We start from the raw sequence: 14,995 nt of genomic DNA on the forward strand, positions 1-14,995 counted from the left end.
CCCCCTTAGCCCCACCGTTGGTACGGGACTAAGCAAAAATTTACAAGTGTAAAAAGCCCTTTAGTTAGTTAGTTTGTCCGTGTGCAAAATAACTCAAAAAATAGTTAACGGCTTTGAATGAAACTTGCAGGAAAGGTTGAAAATGACACAAGTAACAAAAGATTAACTTTTGGTAGTGATCCGAGAATTTTTTTGGAATTTATGAAGGATTTTTGATATTTTGGCAAGTAGGGTCAATGAACTAGGGAGTTCAGGCTGCACGTATTTGAGGTTTGCATGCGCGCACTAAAGTGCGTGCTCTAGTTTCTGCTAGGGAGAGGCGCGCCGTGCAGCTGAGGGTTTATGACGTATCAAGGACTTCTATATTGGGAAATCGGGAGACTTTCAGCACACAGTGCTACATTATGTATGTATGGGTGGAAATCACTACTATCTCTATGGAAGAACAAAATCAGTGGTGGAAATGAGCAGCATGCTTGGCGGAGGTCTGCGCTCTCAGAGTGCTTTTCTAGTTTTTATTTCTTTTTTTTTATGGGATATTTGTTTGTTTACTTTGTATGTCTCTTTTTTTAGATTTTTTTTTTTTTTTTTTTTTTTTTTTTAATGCAGCAATGCCCAGAATGGCCTACAGGAAGGAAACCACTGATAATGACAACGTAGTCACAAATCACTGTGTGTGCTGATGGCTAAATACTGTACCTCCATAAAGGCATAATGTGTCAACCTGGTTGATGAATATCTCATGACATTGAGCAAAGCATTGTTAGTGATTACTTTTAGTTCTGTTGATCAAGACATTGCCTTAAAACACTAAAGGGCTTTTTACACTTGTAAATTTTTGCTTAGTCCCGTACCAACGGTGGGGCTAAGGGGGGGGGGGGGGGGGGGGGCCTTAGCCCCACCGTTGGTACGGGACTATCCTTAGCCCACTTTCTGTTTACACTCATTTTTGCCAAAGTGGGCTAGCCCCACCGATAATCCCGTACTATCTGGCCCTGCAAAATAGCAGGGTTAGCACCGCAATTGCGGTGCCAAGCAAGTGAGTGTAAACAGAATGAAAAAATAATCCGGGGCTAAGCGATGGAGACGAAGTCCGACCCCCACTGACCAATCAGAAACGAGGTAATCAAGTGCTGGCGGTGCGTGCGTGTACGTGTACAGTGCACAGCGTAATCATGAATATTCATGTGGTTTGGAAAGTCCGGGGCTAAGAAATACGAGTGTAAAAAGGTCAGTTTTCTCCTTAGCCCCGGACAAGAGATAGTACGGGACTAATTGGCCAGTGTAAAAAGCTGAAAAAATTGGTATGGGATTAACGATAGTCCTGGGTCAGAGAAAGTCCGGGGTTAAGAAACACAAGTGTAAAAAGGGCTATACAGTCCCATAATCCACATTTTTGTATGTGGTTAGTGCGCTAACATTTTGAATATTTTATTTATTCTATTTTAGTATTTTGTAAGAGTAAAATATGCTTGATAATTTGAACCTTTTATTGTAAATTTATGCATACTGCTTGGTTTGGTTGCCTAATTTTCAAAAAAAAAAACCCTCTAAGTTGCGAAATTCAGAGCATAAAATTCATGGCACATCTTGAAAGACTGAAGTTCTTGGTTTGTTCTCAAATTCATTTCTACTGTACACCCTGTCTGAATTTTATCAGTTTCCTCTAATCTTTCTCCAATATTAGAAAATCAGTAAAAGTTACAGGTGCCAATTTGATGATAATGATGAGATGATGAAATCTGTGGCCAATTTTACCATGTGTGTGAGATAGTGCAGCCATTCTGGTCTGCCCAAAATGTGGAGGTTTTCAACCTCTGCCAGGGTGCTACATAACTTTTTTTTTTTGTTTCTAGTTTTTGCTTTTACTTTTAAACCACTTGCCTTGTTGGGTAAGCAGATTTTCAAATTGTTGCAGGACCCCCTTTGTTTAATATTACTATTTATTTTTTATATTTATTTATTATTTTTTAAAGATATACAGTCAGCTGCTAAACATTAGAGGCAAAATTGTATAGTAACAGATGGTAAGTATCTAAGTGTAGTTTCTATGCGTCACTCACCAGTAGTCAGATGGCTGTTAAACTTATTGGATGTTTATTTTATGAGAGACAGAATGTTCCTTCACCCCCATTTTATGCATTAAAAGGACTGATCCATAGGCAGTTTGTGCAGAGAATATTGATTTACACACATATACATGTGTTTGTGTGATCCAGTACACTATACTGTATATCCAGAGTACATTGTAAAATGGCACACACACGTAAAAGGTATAATTTGTAACCCAGTACTTTTGATATTTGCATAATTAGTCAATGATTAATATTTCTCAAAACCCTATAGATTTTTGAAATAGAATGTATGGATGCACTCATGTGTTTGTGTGGGATATTTACACTCTTGATATGCCTGAATCAAGAGTAGAGTATTCATTCAAGCAATTTTTGTGGACACTTATTATTCAATTTTAATGTCCTGAAGCACAAATTTTCATGCCCTACCTCTCCATTCCATTCCCTTAATATTTTACCCAGATTTGTACAATCAAGTCTCAGTGGTATTTGAAAACTGAATTATGTTTCAATGACGACATGCTTCCTGATAATATGAAGAAAAAACAAACAAACACAATTTTATATCATAATCCGTTGGGACACAGCATATTTCTAATTTAGCATGATAATTTGGATGGCACCATTCAGCTGATCATAGAAGTATCCTGAAATTTGAAGTCGATGCTGGATTCCACCGAAATACTGTGCTTATAAGTTATTTCAGAATGCATTCCTTTGCATTCATTTTGTAGAACTTTACCAAATGGGCATGGGTGGCAAATTGAAACAGTATGTGCCTTTATTATTGTCATTTTGACTGTCAGCAGTGGTCAAGTCTGCTTGGCCATGTAGATGTGTCAAGCACTGATAGTTGTAGGGAGATTATAAGCAGGACATGGGAATGAAAATTATGGAGTTCCTCAAAATATTGATATTTACTCCTGTTGTTGCCTGTTTTTGTCATGCTCTTTGACAGCATTACATTTCTCTACAACACCTATGCACACCAACTTTCTTGTTCATGGTATTTGTTGCAAAAATTGACTGTAAATGTTTGAAATTTTGACAATTACAAAACTAGCAAGCCAGCTGTGTGAGAAGTGTACACTAGTGCCCACACCTCAAAGATGTACACTAGATGAGGAATTATCATGCCATTTCAGTGTGCAGTACTGGACTGCCAAAAGTCAAGGAAAATATTGCATTCAGATGAAAATACAGTGTACCTTGCTATTGGGTAGGATTTGGATCACACTTGCACTTGTACTATTTCACGCTATTTTTTTTTTTTTTGTGTGTGTGTGTGTGCTATACTGCAATATAAAGCAATGATATCCAATGAGTACATTATTATCTCATTATTTGGGCGGTGTAGCACCATTTCTATTTTGTTACTTCAATTTGGATGAGCCTTCACTACCCTGAGATATTCATAGTTTTAGGTCTTTATGTGACCAAGGAAGACATTGCACTAAGACCCAATTTTGTGTATGTTTGGGGATATTGACATCATTCATTTTTTATTTTCATAAGCTGAATTCCTGCTGCTTTTAGATCATTTTGCCATATTTTCTACCAAATGAAGAGTAATATTGATGACTCCCCATCCAACCAGGTTGATGTGATTCAACTGCAGCATTCTGTGAGAGTCATCCAGCCAAGGACCCTGGGAGTACAATACCATGTATCTATCATATTTAGGATTCTGCATTAGGAGGCATATTTGGTAAAGAAATTTGTGCACCAGGCTAATGAAATTAAGTTCAGTAGCGGAGTCTGCATTTTCTGTTCATTAGACTGAAGGCCCCGGGGGATGAAATATGCTGCATACTGATCAAAATAGATCCATGCATCCTGGCAAGGACAGAGGGAGCCTTATGTGGGACATGCTTTACTTCACTTTTCATTCTTTGGTCTTTGCATGCTCTGTAGTGAAGTACACCCTAGAAGCTGTAGAAGCTGTAGAAACACATCCATGAACAAGGAGACAGCATGGCTGATGTACATATTTGGACAGTTCTGAGGCTTACACTTTGTTGTTAGCAGCTGAAATAGAATAACAGTTGGTACTGCAAATCATTTTTACAAGTCACACATGATTGTTTACCTAAGTTTAAAGAAAGTTTCATATTTGTCAACAGAACATTCTGTGGAGGTATTTCAGAGCTGTAACTTACTGCCTACTAAAAGTGAGGTAAAGAGAGGATATGAATGAATTAAAAAAGAAAGAAAGAAAGAGAACATATCAAAGACTAATTAATGATCACCACAAAATATTAAATTCATATTGAGTTTGCTTTCTATAACCTACATCTTTATAAGTAATCGAGAGAGCTGTTTTTTGTAGAGCTATCTCCTCCGAAGCCGTCGGCTCCGGGCCCCCCAGACCGGTGTCGTCAGCAGCGGGAGGGTCTCTTCTATTCGGTCGGCCGGGTTTCGGCCGCGCTCCTCCATCGTGTCGATGTCGAGAGCGGTACAAAAAACAAAGAAAAACAAAAGACAAACAACAACATGCAGCGTTTGCGCGTACGCACACACACGCACACGATGTATACGGGTTATATACAGCTCGCGCCAGCTCGCAGGCTCAGGTCGCACACACAGAACTCTATACAATCTGTGGTCGCTCGCCCAGCTGATCGTTCGCGGAGACATGATACACGCACTATGGGTACGGGCAATATATCGCGGAGAGTGTGGTGTGTATGCATTGAGCCTGTCGCTGTGTTGCATTGCATATCATGATGCGTTCTCGGTACACAGGAAGCTATACGAATGCCGTATGTTATTTCGCGAAACTACAGGATCCTGTGCAGCTCAGCTACATCATTTAGTTTACTCTCAAGTCGGGTATCATTGTACTCAGACTGTTTAGCACTGATCTCAACGGCTAAATATCCACTTAAATTTTGTCCTTGCCGATCGTGCCCTTCCATATCAGATATACAGGCCTGTGCCTGTGTATGTATTGATGATGGTTACATGAAACACTCTCCGTGCGGGCTCTCATATGGTAATACACGGCGCGGTCATACTTAAGGGCATTTACGTACAGTTCGCCATTAGCGTGCCCAAATGAAAACAACGAATGCTGTTATTTTATTTCATTTTGCACAACTACAGGATACTATGCAGCTCAGGTACGTCATTTAGTTTACTCTCAAGTCGGGGGGGGGGGTGTTTCATAAAGCTGTTCGTAAAGTTACGAACAACTTAAGAGCAACTGGTGATCAGTTGCGATGTGCTATACTTACTAGAATTTCAATAATTCACCACAAGAACTGATCACCAGTCGCTCGTAAGTCGTTCGTAACTTTACGAACAACTTTATGAAACATTTATCATTGTAGTCAGACTGTTTAGAACGGCTAAATATCAACTTAAATTTTGTCCTTGCCGATCGTGCCCTTCTATTTCAGATTACACGCGCCGCTGTCCATTCGTTTACTGCATAACTGCTGTAAACATGAATATTCATAAGACATGTGCGAACGAGGGGGAAAACCTCGCTTTGCCGACCGCCTATTTTTGAAGTTACAAGTGGAAATGAAATGGGTGGTTCTATAGTCCGTCAAACCAAGTTTTGGTGATAAAAATAAAAAAAGAGGGAGCAAATAAAGACAAAAATATTCTTCTTTCTCCCATAACGTGGGAAAAGAAATATTAAAGAAAAAATACGAGGCCCTGAGACCCATGGATTCCCACGGGTGCCTACGTACTTATTAAACTTAATGACTATGATCTCCCCCTCTCCAAATAATAATGATTAAATGATGATGTAATAATAGTATTCAAAATAATAACAATAATGATAAGGTACAGTCTGAAGCAGATAAACGGGTGAGGATATGTAAACATTATTGTCGTTGTGTGGGATTTTTTTTTTCTAAATGACGACGTGTTAAAAAATAAATGTTATTCACTTCACTTCGACATACGCCATTTTTAAGCTTTTCCATGAAGAGAAAAGATGTGTACGTGCGTTGGGGCCAGAAAGGGCTCATGTATCTTTTTTTTTTTCCAACGGGCGTCGAGACTGAGGGTAAATGGCATGGAGGAGGGGAGATATGCAGGGCAAAATGTCAATGGCACCCCCCTCCCCCCGTGCTTCGACGGGAAGAATCTTTGGGCAAAGAAGACAACCCTCGAATTTCCACAGGTGCTGCTAAGTTGATCTGTGATAGCAGCAAGGGGGGTTATTCTAAAGTCCTATTCCATGGACCGGCTCCTCAGCACAGGTGTTAGGAGGGGATGGCCATAGCTCAAGTGACGGGCATTTCCTAAAATCGTTGTGTTGGCCATTAACGTTTTTTTTTTTTTTTTTTTTTTTTTTTTTTGAGTGTTGTATATGTCATGACACCCGCGAGAGTTGACTCGATGACTCGCTTGCATGGACTAGATATACGCTCCTAAAACTTGGAAAAAAGGCGTGGGTGATAGAGCTGTACATGTCGGTTGTGTAAATGGAATGTGACGAAGGAAAAAGTGTCTTGAAACGTTACAATAAATTCCAAGAAAATAACGCTCTCTGGAAATTTGCCTATAGCTCTCGATCCTTTCCTCACTCTCTCCCTCAATTTTTCTCTTTGTGTTGGTAAAACTGAGCAGTGGAATTATCGCGAGTGTACTTTCCATGGGAAAGCACAACAACAACAACAACAACAACAACAATAACACTAATTTCATGACTTAGGCCTACTCGGCACAAGATCACGTATACGTGATTGCAGTGAATCGGTTTTGGACAGTTTACACAGGATTGTCTAAAGAAAAGTGCCTCTTCCGCCCAGAGGACTTTTAATCATTGGGGGGGGGGGGGGGTAGAGCCATTTAGAGTGTGGGACACAGTAATATATATATATATATATATATATATATATATATATATATATATATATATATATATATATATATATATATATATATATATATATATATATATATACATATATATATATATACATATATTTAGCAATGAATCAAAGGGGAATTTGTTAATTCCCCTTTATAATTCCCCGTTATATTATAACGGGTCGATTTTTTCAATGTTTAAGAATAAATGTATCAAAAGCTATTTGAACCTCTTAAGTGAAGAGTACCTCTTACATGAATGAAAAAAAAATATTCACAATCCTTATCTTTTTCCTTCCCCATTTTTTCCCTTTATCAATGCGTCCAAACACCCAATGACTATGATCTCCCCCTCCCCAAATGATAATAATAACAGATAACAATAAAGGTGATTTATATTTAATGATATTAATCACAATAACAATAAGAGAGATAATGATAATAATGAACAGTCTGAAGCAGAAACATGGATGGTTCTATGATCCATCACACAAAGTTGGGTGGAAAAAACAAGCAAAAAGGAGGGAGCAAACGAAGGCGAAAATATTTGATTTGTTCTATGCTAATGCGCAGGAAAAGAAATATCAATGAAAAAACAAAACAAAACAAAACAAAACAAATACACACTGTACAAGGCCCTGAGAGCCGTGGATTTCCACAGGTGCCTGCGATGGAGGCACGTGCGCGGGGATGGGGGTGGGTAATTTCAAAGTTAAAATCTCCTCATTTCGACAGGAAGAATCTTTTGGCAGAATTTTCTTGGAATGTTATAACAACGCATTTTTAGTAGTTTTCCCCGAATTTTCAAGTTGTTTTTGGTTTTGTTTATTTTATGCGGGGATGGATATTGTGTGTGTGTGTGTGTGTGTGTGCATATTGAGCGGGGAGGTGAGGGAAAACAAGACAATACCGTTGGATTTCAACGGGTGCTGCTAACCCCTCCAAACTCAAGTTCTGTGATAAATAAAGCAATTACCTGGCGGGTAGACGAGAGTAGCACACTTTCATGAAGGAATGGGAAAGTGTTTGTTTTATTTCATCATTAAAAATGTGGAAAATAAAAAAAATAAAAGCCCTCTGACCCGTGGATTTCCATGGGTGCTGCTATTACATACATTTGTAGAATAAACAAAATCTCATCTACCCTTGAATGTAGTAAATAGGCTTGTTATTTTCCATTGCAGGCGATGAAATTATTATTGTCAAGGTGGTACTATACTGAGGTATATGAAGATTCTTTTTTTTAGTAGTAAATGGTCTATGAATCTGATGTCCTGTGTTCTGTCATGCTTTTATAGAGAAAATGTACCAACTAAGCCATTACTACAATGTATGTTGATGATGTACCGTACATTTAGGTGTGGGTAGCATGATGCATAATACTCTAGAGAGAATACATTATGTATAATATGAATCTCCCCCTCTCTTTATGTATACAGTCCCTCCATTGATCTTGCTTTCAGTGAGATGTATACCACCAAGGCCATTGTCTTGCTCTATTGTTTACTCAGTTCAGAATGGCACCAAATCATATTGAGCTGGTTTACCCCATTGCTCTCAGTGTGGCCTGTACATGTACACGTGTATGTTCTATACAAAGGATCATGTGCTTCATGGTTGTCTTTTCTTTCTCATCAAAATGTGGTGCTCTATTACTGGTAGTTTGTTCTGAGATGGAGTTGGTCATTGATTGTCAGTCCTTTCAAAGTATGTTACAACAAAAAAAATAACTGGCTGACTTTAGTATCATTAGTGGATTTATATACAATATAGCGCTTGCCTTTTTGTGTTCAACAAGCACATCAAACACACAGGGACAGGTGAGATCGGAGTTTAATCTGATATAAGACTTTTTTACTCTGCCCAAAAACAAGCCTTTCTCATGCTGTTCAAATGCATTGAAGTTCTGACAGTATAATGTACTTCAGACTTTTTTCGCAAGTATCAGAATTTTTAGATGCTTTTTTTTTTTTCTGTTGCAAGTACTCTCACACGACTGTTTTACTCTGCCCAAAAACAAGCCTTTCTCATGCTGTTCAAATGCATTGAAGTTCTTACAGTATAATGTACTTCAGACTTTTTTTCGCAAGCATCAGAATTTTTAGATGCTTTTTTTTTTCTGTTGCAAGTACTCTCACACGCCTAGACACATTTGAAACCCTAATACAGCATTTCTTTTTTGTTGTTGTTGACAGGTCCACTTCTTTGATGAGGAAGAACTAATGACCAAATACCAAATGCTCATAAAGTACAATGTATCACACAAAATAGTATTTTGGAGATGAAGAGTGTCTTTTACCTTAAAAGAATGACTCTATAGTAACCTACACATAGAAACTCCCCATAAGATGTCTCGATATCTACTAGTACAGTATTCTTATATCATAAACATACAGACCACTCCAGTTCTCTCTACACCCACAGTATTTCTGTCTGTTAGAGATGTAAAGAAATACTGTAGAATATTTTAATGTGTCATGTTTTTATTCTTGAAGGATCTTGATTTCCCTTTTGTAGTCAGCTACAAGCTGTATGTGAAGGTGGTTAGCTGTAGTAGCTGTAACAAGATATCTGCTCACATATCATGCCGTAGGCTGCAAACATATATTTGCATGCATATAGTGTGTATTTAACGTATCCCTTTACATCACTAACTTTGTCTATTGTTTTTCTCTCTCTTGTGGCTTTTCTTTTATTCCTTCCAGTACAAGAATGACAATAGAATCAAAGTTTATTTCATATTTGGTTTTGTGTCAGAGGAGTTATTGTAGTACTGACTCAGTGACTATCACATGTGCAGTACAGTGTATATGACAAGATGACAGGTTTCTGGTAAGTTTTGCACAGACATCCTGCTGAATGTTCACAGTGTGTGTATGTGTTCTGAAGCAACCTTTGTGTGGAGTCTCGATGGTGGATGTTGAATTCATTAGCAGGAATTCTCATCAGTGCCTGCCAGGAGTCTAGCATGATGTCATTCCCAGCAGCGTGTCTCATTATCTTCCTCCCCAATGACCACTCCTCTCTAAATTAGCTAACCTCAGATCACTGAGCTGTCTTTAGGATGATGGTTTCTATGGGGCTGGAAGGAGGCCTGAATAATACTGGTACTGGTACTCTCTTTATCATGGCTATCTATAGACAGCATCAGGGAGGTGGCACCTCCCTGACAGCATCCTGCTTCAGACTCGCTTGTGTCAACTGTGAGAACAAGCTGGCTCACTTTTACAAGTATCTGAAAATTTATATTGTATCTAAAATGTTTGCATATTCTTTGGCAAGGAGCAACCCATTACAGTTCTTTTTTAGATCTTGTATAGTCTTCACCCTTTATTGTGGTGGACTAAATTATAAGTGTGTAAAACTGTATGCATTCCGATTTGATTACTTATAGTGTGCAGAAATGTAAACACTGAGTTGTAGTTTGAGATGTTTAGGATGCAGCAATCATTCCGTGATGTGCCCCTAAAATATTTCATCTATATGTTTATTTTGTATCTTTTGTCACAGATGTAAATGCTCAGCATCCCAGAGGGTTCACCATGTCAGACAGTGAGGAAGAGGTAGTCCTAGCCCAGGAGGTGACCCCAGGAAGTCTAGAAGCCAAGGAGGGGTCAAACCACAAGGTGAATACACAACATACAATTTGTAGGCCTACTGTGAGTACAAGTCCACAATCCAACCAACCAGGCAAACTGAACAGCGCCACCAATGGGCAGCTGACAGACAGTCCACCCAGTCAGTCGTGTGTGTCTCCTGCTGCCCCAGACAGTCATAGCTCAGATGTCACTCAAGCAAGCAGTGCGACCTTATCTCCTGACTCTCAAGCCACTGATTGCCAGATACCATGTGGTGACCACACCACCGGGCAGGAGACGCCCACACTGTCCTCCGGTATTGAAGTAGGAGAAAGTGTTTTACCAGACCAGTCTTGTCGGCCCAGTACTTCTAACGCTTCTACTGCTGCTTCAAGTACTCCCGTCTTTCACAGTACTCCACCGCCAGTCAGCCAGCGCTTTCCAAATCAGCTCACGCAGGATTTTAGTCGGGATAGACAGGGTTATAGGCAGAGAGGAGGAAGAGGAGGAGGAGGAGAAGAAGAGGAGGATAGTGACGGTTGGGAAGAACTGAGGGAAGACAGGATGGGGAACGTAGCTGGCTCCATCCTGGGTTACTCACCCCTCATCTATGATAGCACAGAAGAAGGAGACCCTGCAGAGCTGGAAGAACTTTACGTCCCTATTACTGGTTATGAGGTCATGGAGCAGAGGTCAAAGTTCACAGTGAGTATCTCTCTCTCTCTCTCTATTTTTCATACTTTCTTGTGCTTTCTGTATCTCTGTCTCTCTCTCATGTGCATACAGAGTCTTTATGCATAAGACAGATCTTTTTGTCCATCTATTCTATCCCCAATTCATTGTCTTTGTGTACACAACAATTTGTTAAGTCACAGCTGCCTTTAATTGTAGCATTAAACATTTCTTCAAGTCCAGACTGATTAAAAATTGGTTTGGCTGTAGAAACCATTAGATTATGCTCCTATTAACATATAATGTGTGCATACATAATACCTGTTAATAGCTCCTGAGGAATACTGCCACTGCTCACATTATTTCACACTGGAGCAAATCACAGAGTTGAATTTGTTTACAAATAAGCTGGAGCTGATATGTTATCACACAGAGCTTGAGTCTGTGATCCGATACCAAGGCCCGCATAGATTTCAAGTAATACTTCTCTTCTGCTGTGCCATGGAGCTTATGGATTTACATTTTAACATTTACGTTATAATACCTCGTGAAGAATATTGACTTTTTGAGTGTATTGATTTCCAAGCACAGCATTAGGATGAAAGAGCGGTGATGGAAATAGCATGCAAATGTCAAGCTGTAGTCTGAGGCACAAAGGAGGCAGTGCAGCCATTGTGTTGTTAGTTGATTTGATTTTACATACACATGAATACATGTATGGCTATTTTATGGCAGCTGTAAAACTGCATGACTGCTTCTCAGATATGATTCTAAATCCTTCTAAAAGTCCCCTTTAAGAGACTTGTGGTTTTGATATTTACAGTGTACAAACATCACATTGATTTGATATAGTCAGGCACCTGGTAAAATATAAAGAAGTTGTCATTTTAACTCAGTAGTAAAATAGTAAAATAAACTTGTTTTTATTTGATGAAATGTGAATATTGATCAGAAGGAATTCTGCTGTAAGATATGCATAAAAGATATCCAAATACAAATAAAAGTGGAAACATCAAAAGAAAGAGTATAATATCTGTCAATTTTAAGTTATTCATTATTTCTCTGTTGTGTGTGTATTGGTTGAAGTATCATGCAGACTAAGTTATTGACAATTACTTGGTAGTGATGATGATAGTGATACCATTACTACTACTACTTCTACTACTACTACTACTACTACTACTACTACTAGTATTTCTACTACTACTACTACTACTATTACTACTACTACTATTACTACTACTACTACTACTACTTCTATTTCTACTACTACTACTACTATTACTACTACTACTACTACTACTACTACTACTACTACTACTTCTATTTCTACTACTACTACTACTACTATTACTACTACTACTACTACTACTGGGCAATTCCGCAGTTAGGTGGACATGACATGGATAAAAGAAATGTGCCTCTTTATCTTACCCTTTAATCTAGGTATCAACTAATGCCATGGATGTTCACCAATCATTAGGGTCTTTTAAATTCAGTAGATTTTATTTTTCGTATTTATTGATTTTGCGAGATCTAAAACCATCATTTAAAATGTACATGTGGGACTGGGGACGCTGAAATTCACTTAAATGCAAATTACAGTGGGTTCCTTTGAAATTTTTTCTTCAAAGTTTTGCTAAAGGGTAAAAGATGAATACATTTAAATACTCCAGAAGTCATGTGATATTTTGTCAATTACAAAAGGGTGAAATGACCTGCGGAATTACTCCGGACAAATGTAACGTTACTAACCGTAACGTTACTAACCATGCTTTTGGGGGTCTAGCTAAAAAATTATCGGTCGAACTGCTAAAAAAAGTTGCACGAACATTTGTCATGGTGCAATACTTGAAATTAATGCAACACTTTGTTTGAAGTAACTTGAATTTTTGCACACTTTTTGTTACAAAACATTGATTTTTTTGTCATGTCCTTTTTTCGTAACGTTACTAACCAGCCCTTTAAGTTGCTATAGCAATTCTACTATTTCTTGGATTGTGTTCATTCTTTTCTGTATCATAAACCTGGGAAGGATGAACATGTTTTTGACATAATTTTGACTTGAAATGAATAAATGGTAATTTAGTGGTAAAAACAAATATCTAAATTTGTTCAAATGTAACGTTACTAACCGCGGAATTGCCCTACTACTACTACTACTATTACTATTACTACTACTACTACTACTACTTACTACTACTACTATTACTACTACTACTACTACTACTATTTTACTACTACTACTACTACTACTACTACTACTATTACTACTATTACTACTACTACTATTTTACTACTACTACTACTACTACTATTACTACTACTACTACTATTACTACTATTACTACTGATAATATCAATAGTAATGATGATAAAAGTGATAATGATGATAATAATGATGATAAAAGTGATAATGATGATAATAATGATGATAAAAATGATAATGATAATGGTGATAAAAGTGATAAGGATAATGATAATGATGATTACTATAAAAATGATTGTAATAATATTCTTCAAACAACTTGCTAGATTCTATGTAAATCAGGCAGTCCATATTGGTATGCTAATTTCAGTTTCAGTCTGCATGCTTTATATTGTACTTAATTAGCGCGGATCACTCTGATCAACCTGACACTGATTCCTGCAAAAACGATGAATCTCTGAGTCTATTCAATTTATAGAATTGTTCTTTTCTAGTCATTATGTAAAGAGAGTAAGAAAGAACATACTTACTTGTACATGCTCACTCACATAGGCACACACACACACACACACACACTCAGACGGAGAATGGTGTTCATAGTGTTCATGATGTGGAACATTACACTGCAGTGATATCCTTGGGCACACTGCGGGGTATCTCCATTATGATAGTGGGAATGAATAGCAGCATACATGACTATAACAGTTCAGGAGGCTATTTCATAACAATATTTGTTCATACCATTTCCTCCCATATCTTTCACATAATTGTGTTTCCTCATGAGTTCATATTTAAATCATTCATTTCATGTTATATTTGTTTTTCTGTGTACTCTGTCTGTAACTGATCAGTCTCAAATTATTGAATGTATTGTATACTATTTCTTTCTTGTTGTTTTTCTTTCTTTTCCTATCCACTGCACACACATACCAAAAAATATAGCGTCGCTGGGGTGACAAGACCTTGTATCTGCAATTTTGGTGAAAATGACTTTTTTTTTAAAATGGTCAAATAATGGGTTAAGTGATGTCCTGTCCAAATCCCAACTGTCTTACTCCAAAAATGAAGCCACCACAGCATGTCAAAGGAAAGGCTCTCCCATTCGCCACAGTGCTTTGGCCGCCATGTTTTTTGGCTCTCCTGAACATTTGACATTTTGTAGATCGTACGAGGTCTTGTCACCCCAGCGACGATAGGCAAGTAATGTCCACCCCTCATGGCTTGCCCCAGGTGACTAGAAATAGTCAACAAATGTGTCAACCAAGCACATCGTGCCATACAAGAAGAAAAAGATCTGTTCACCTTACAAACCATATCTCTTCCATTCTTCTTTATTGGTGTGCAGTTAGTACATCATGGGTGGTATTCTGAGGTCGTAATTAAGTCTGTAATTAACTTCGTGATTAAGTCGTGAAGTTAATAGGCCCTTAATCATGGGCAAAATCGGTATTCTGAGGACGTAATTAAGGTATGATTAAGTCCCCTGTAATTATCTTAGGTCCTTCCCATCTAATTGTTATTCCATCCAATCAGACGCGTTGTTAGAAGCCAAAATGATGATTACACGCGCAAATATGCCCTCAATGCGCGCTCCTCCACGCCCCCTGTAATTACAACCCAAGAGCTCC

The 14,995-nt window shown here is 38.2% G+C and overlaps 1 protein-coding gene across 1 annotated transcript in view; it reads left to right on the plus strand.

Moving 5' to 3' along the window:
- Positions 1-14,995, plus strand: part of LOC140233050 (uncharacterized) — a 48,587-nt gene that overhangs the window by 7,486 nt on the left and 26,106 nt on the right. The window contains exon 2 of the mRNA XM_072313160.1: positions 10,419-11,191. Coding sequence (XP_072169261.1) covers positions 10,451-11,191 — 741 coding nt within the window. The 5' untranslated portion in view covers positions 10,419-10,450. The remainder of the gene's footprint in view (positions 1-10,418; positions 11,192-14,995) is intronic.

Source organism: Diadema setosum, chromosome 9 (assembly GCF_964275005.1).
Source record: "Diadema setosum chromosome 9, eeDiaSeto1, whole genome shotgun sequence".
NCBI lineage: Eukaryota > Metazoa > Echinodermata > Echinoidea > Diadematoida > Diadematidae > Diadema > Diadema setosum.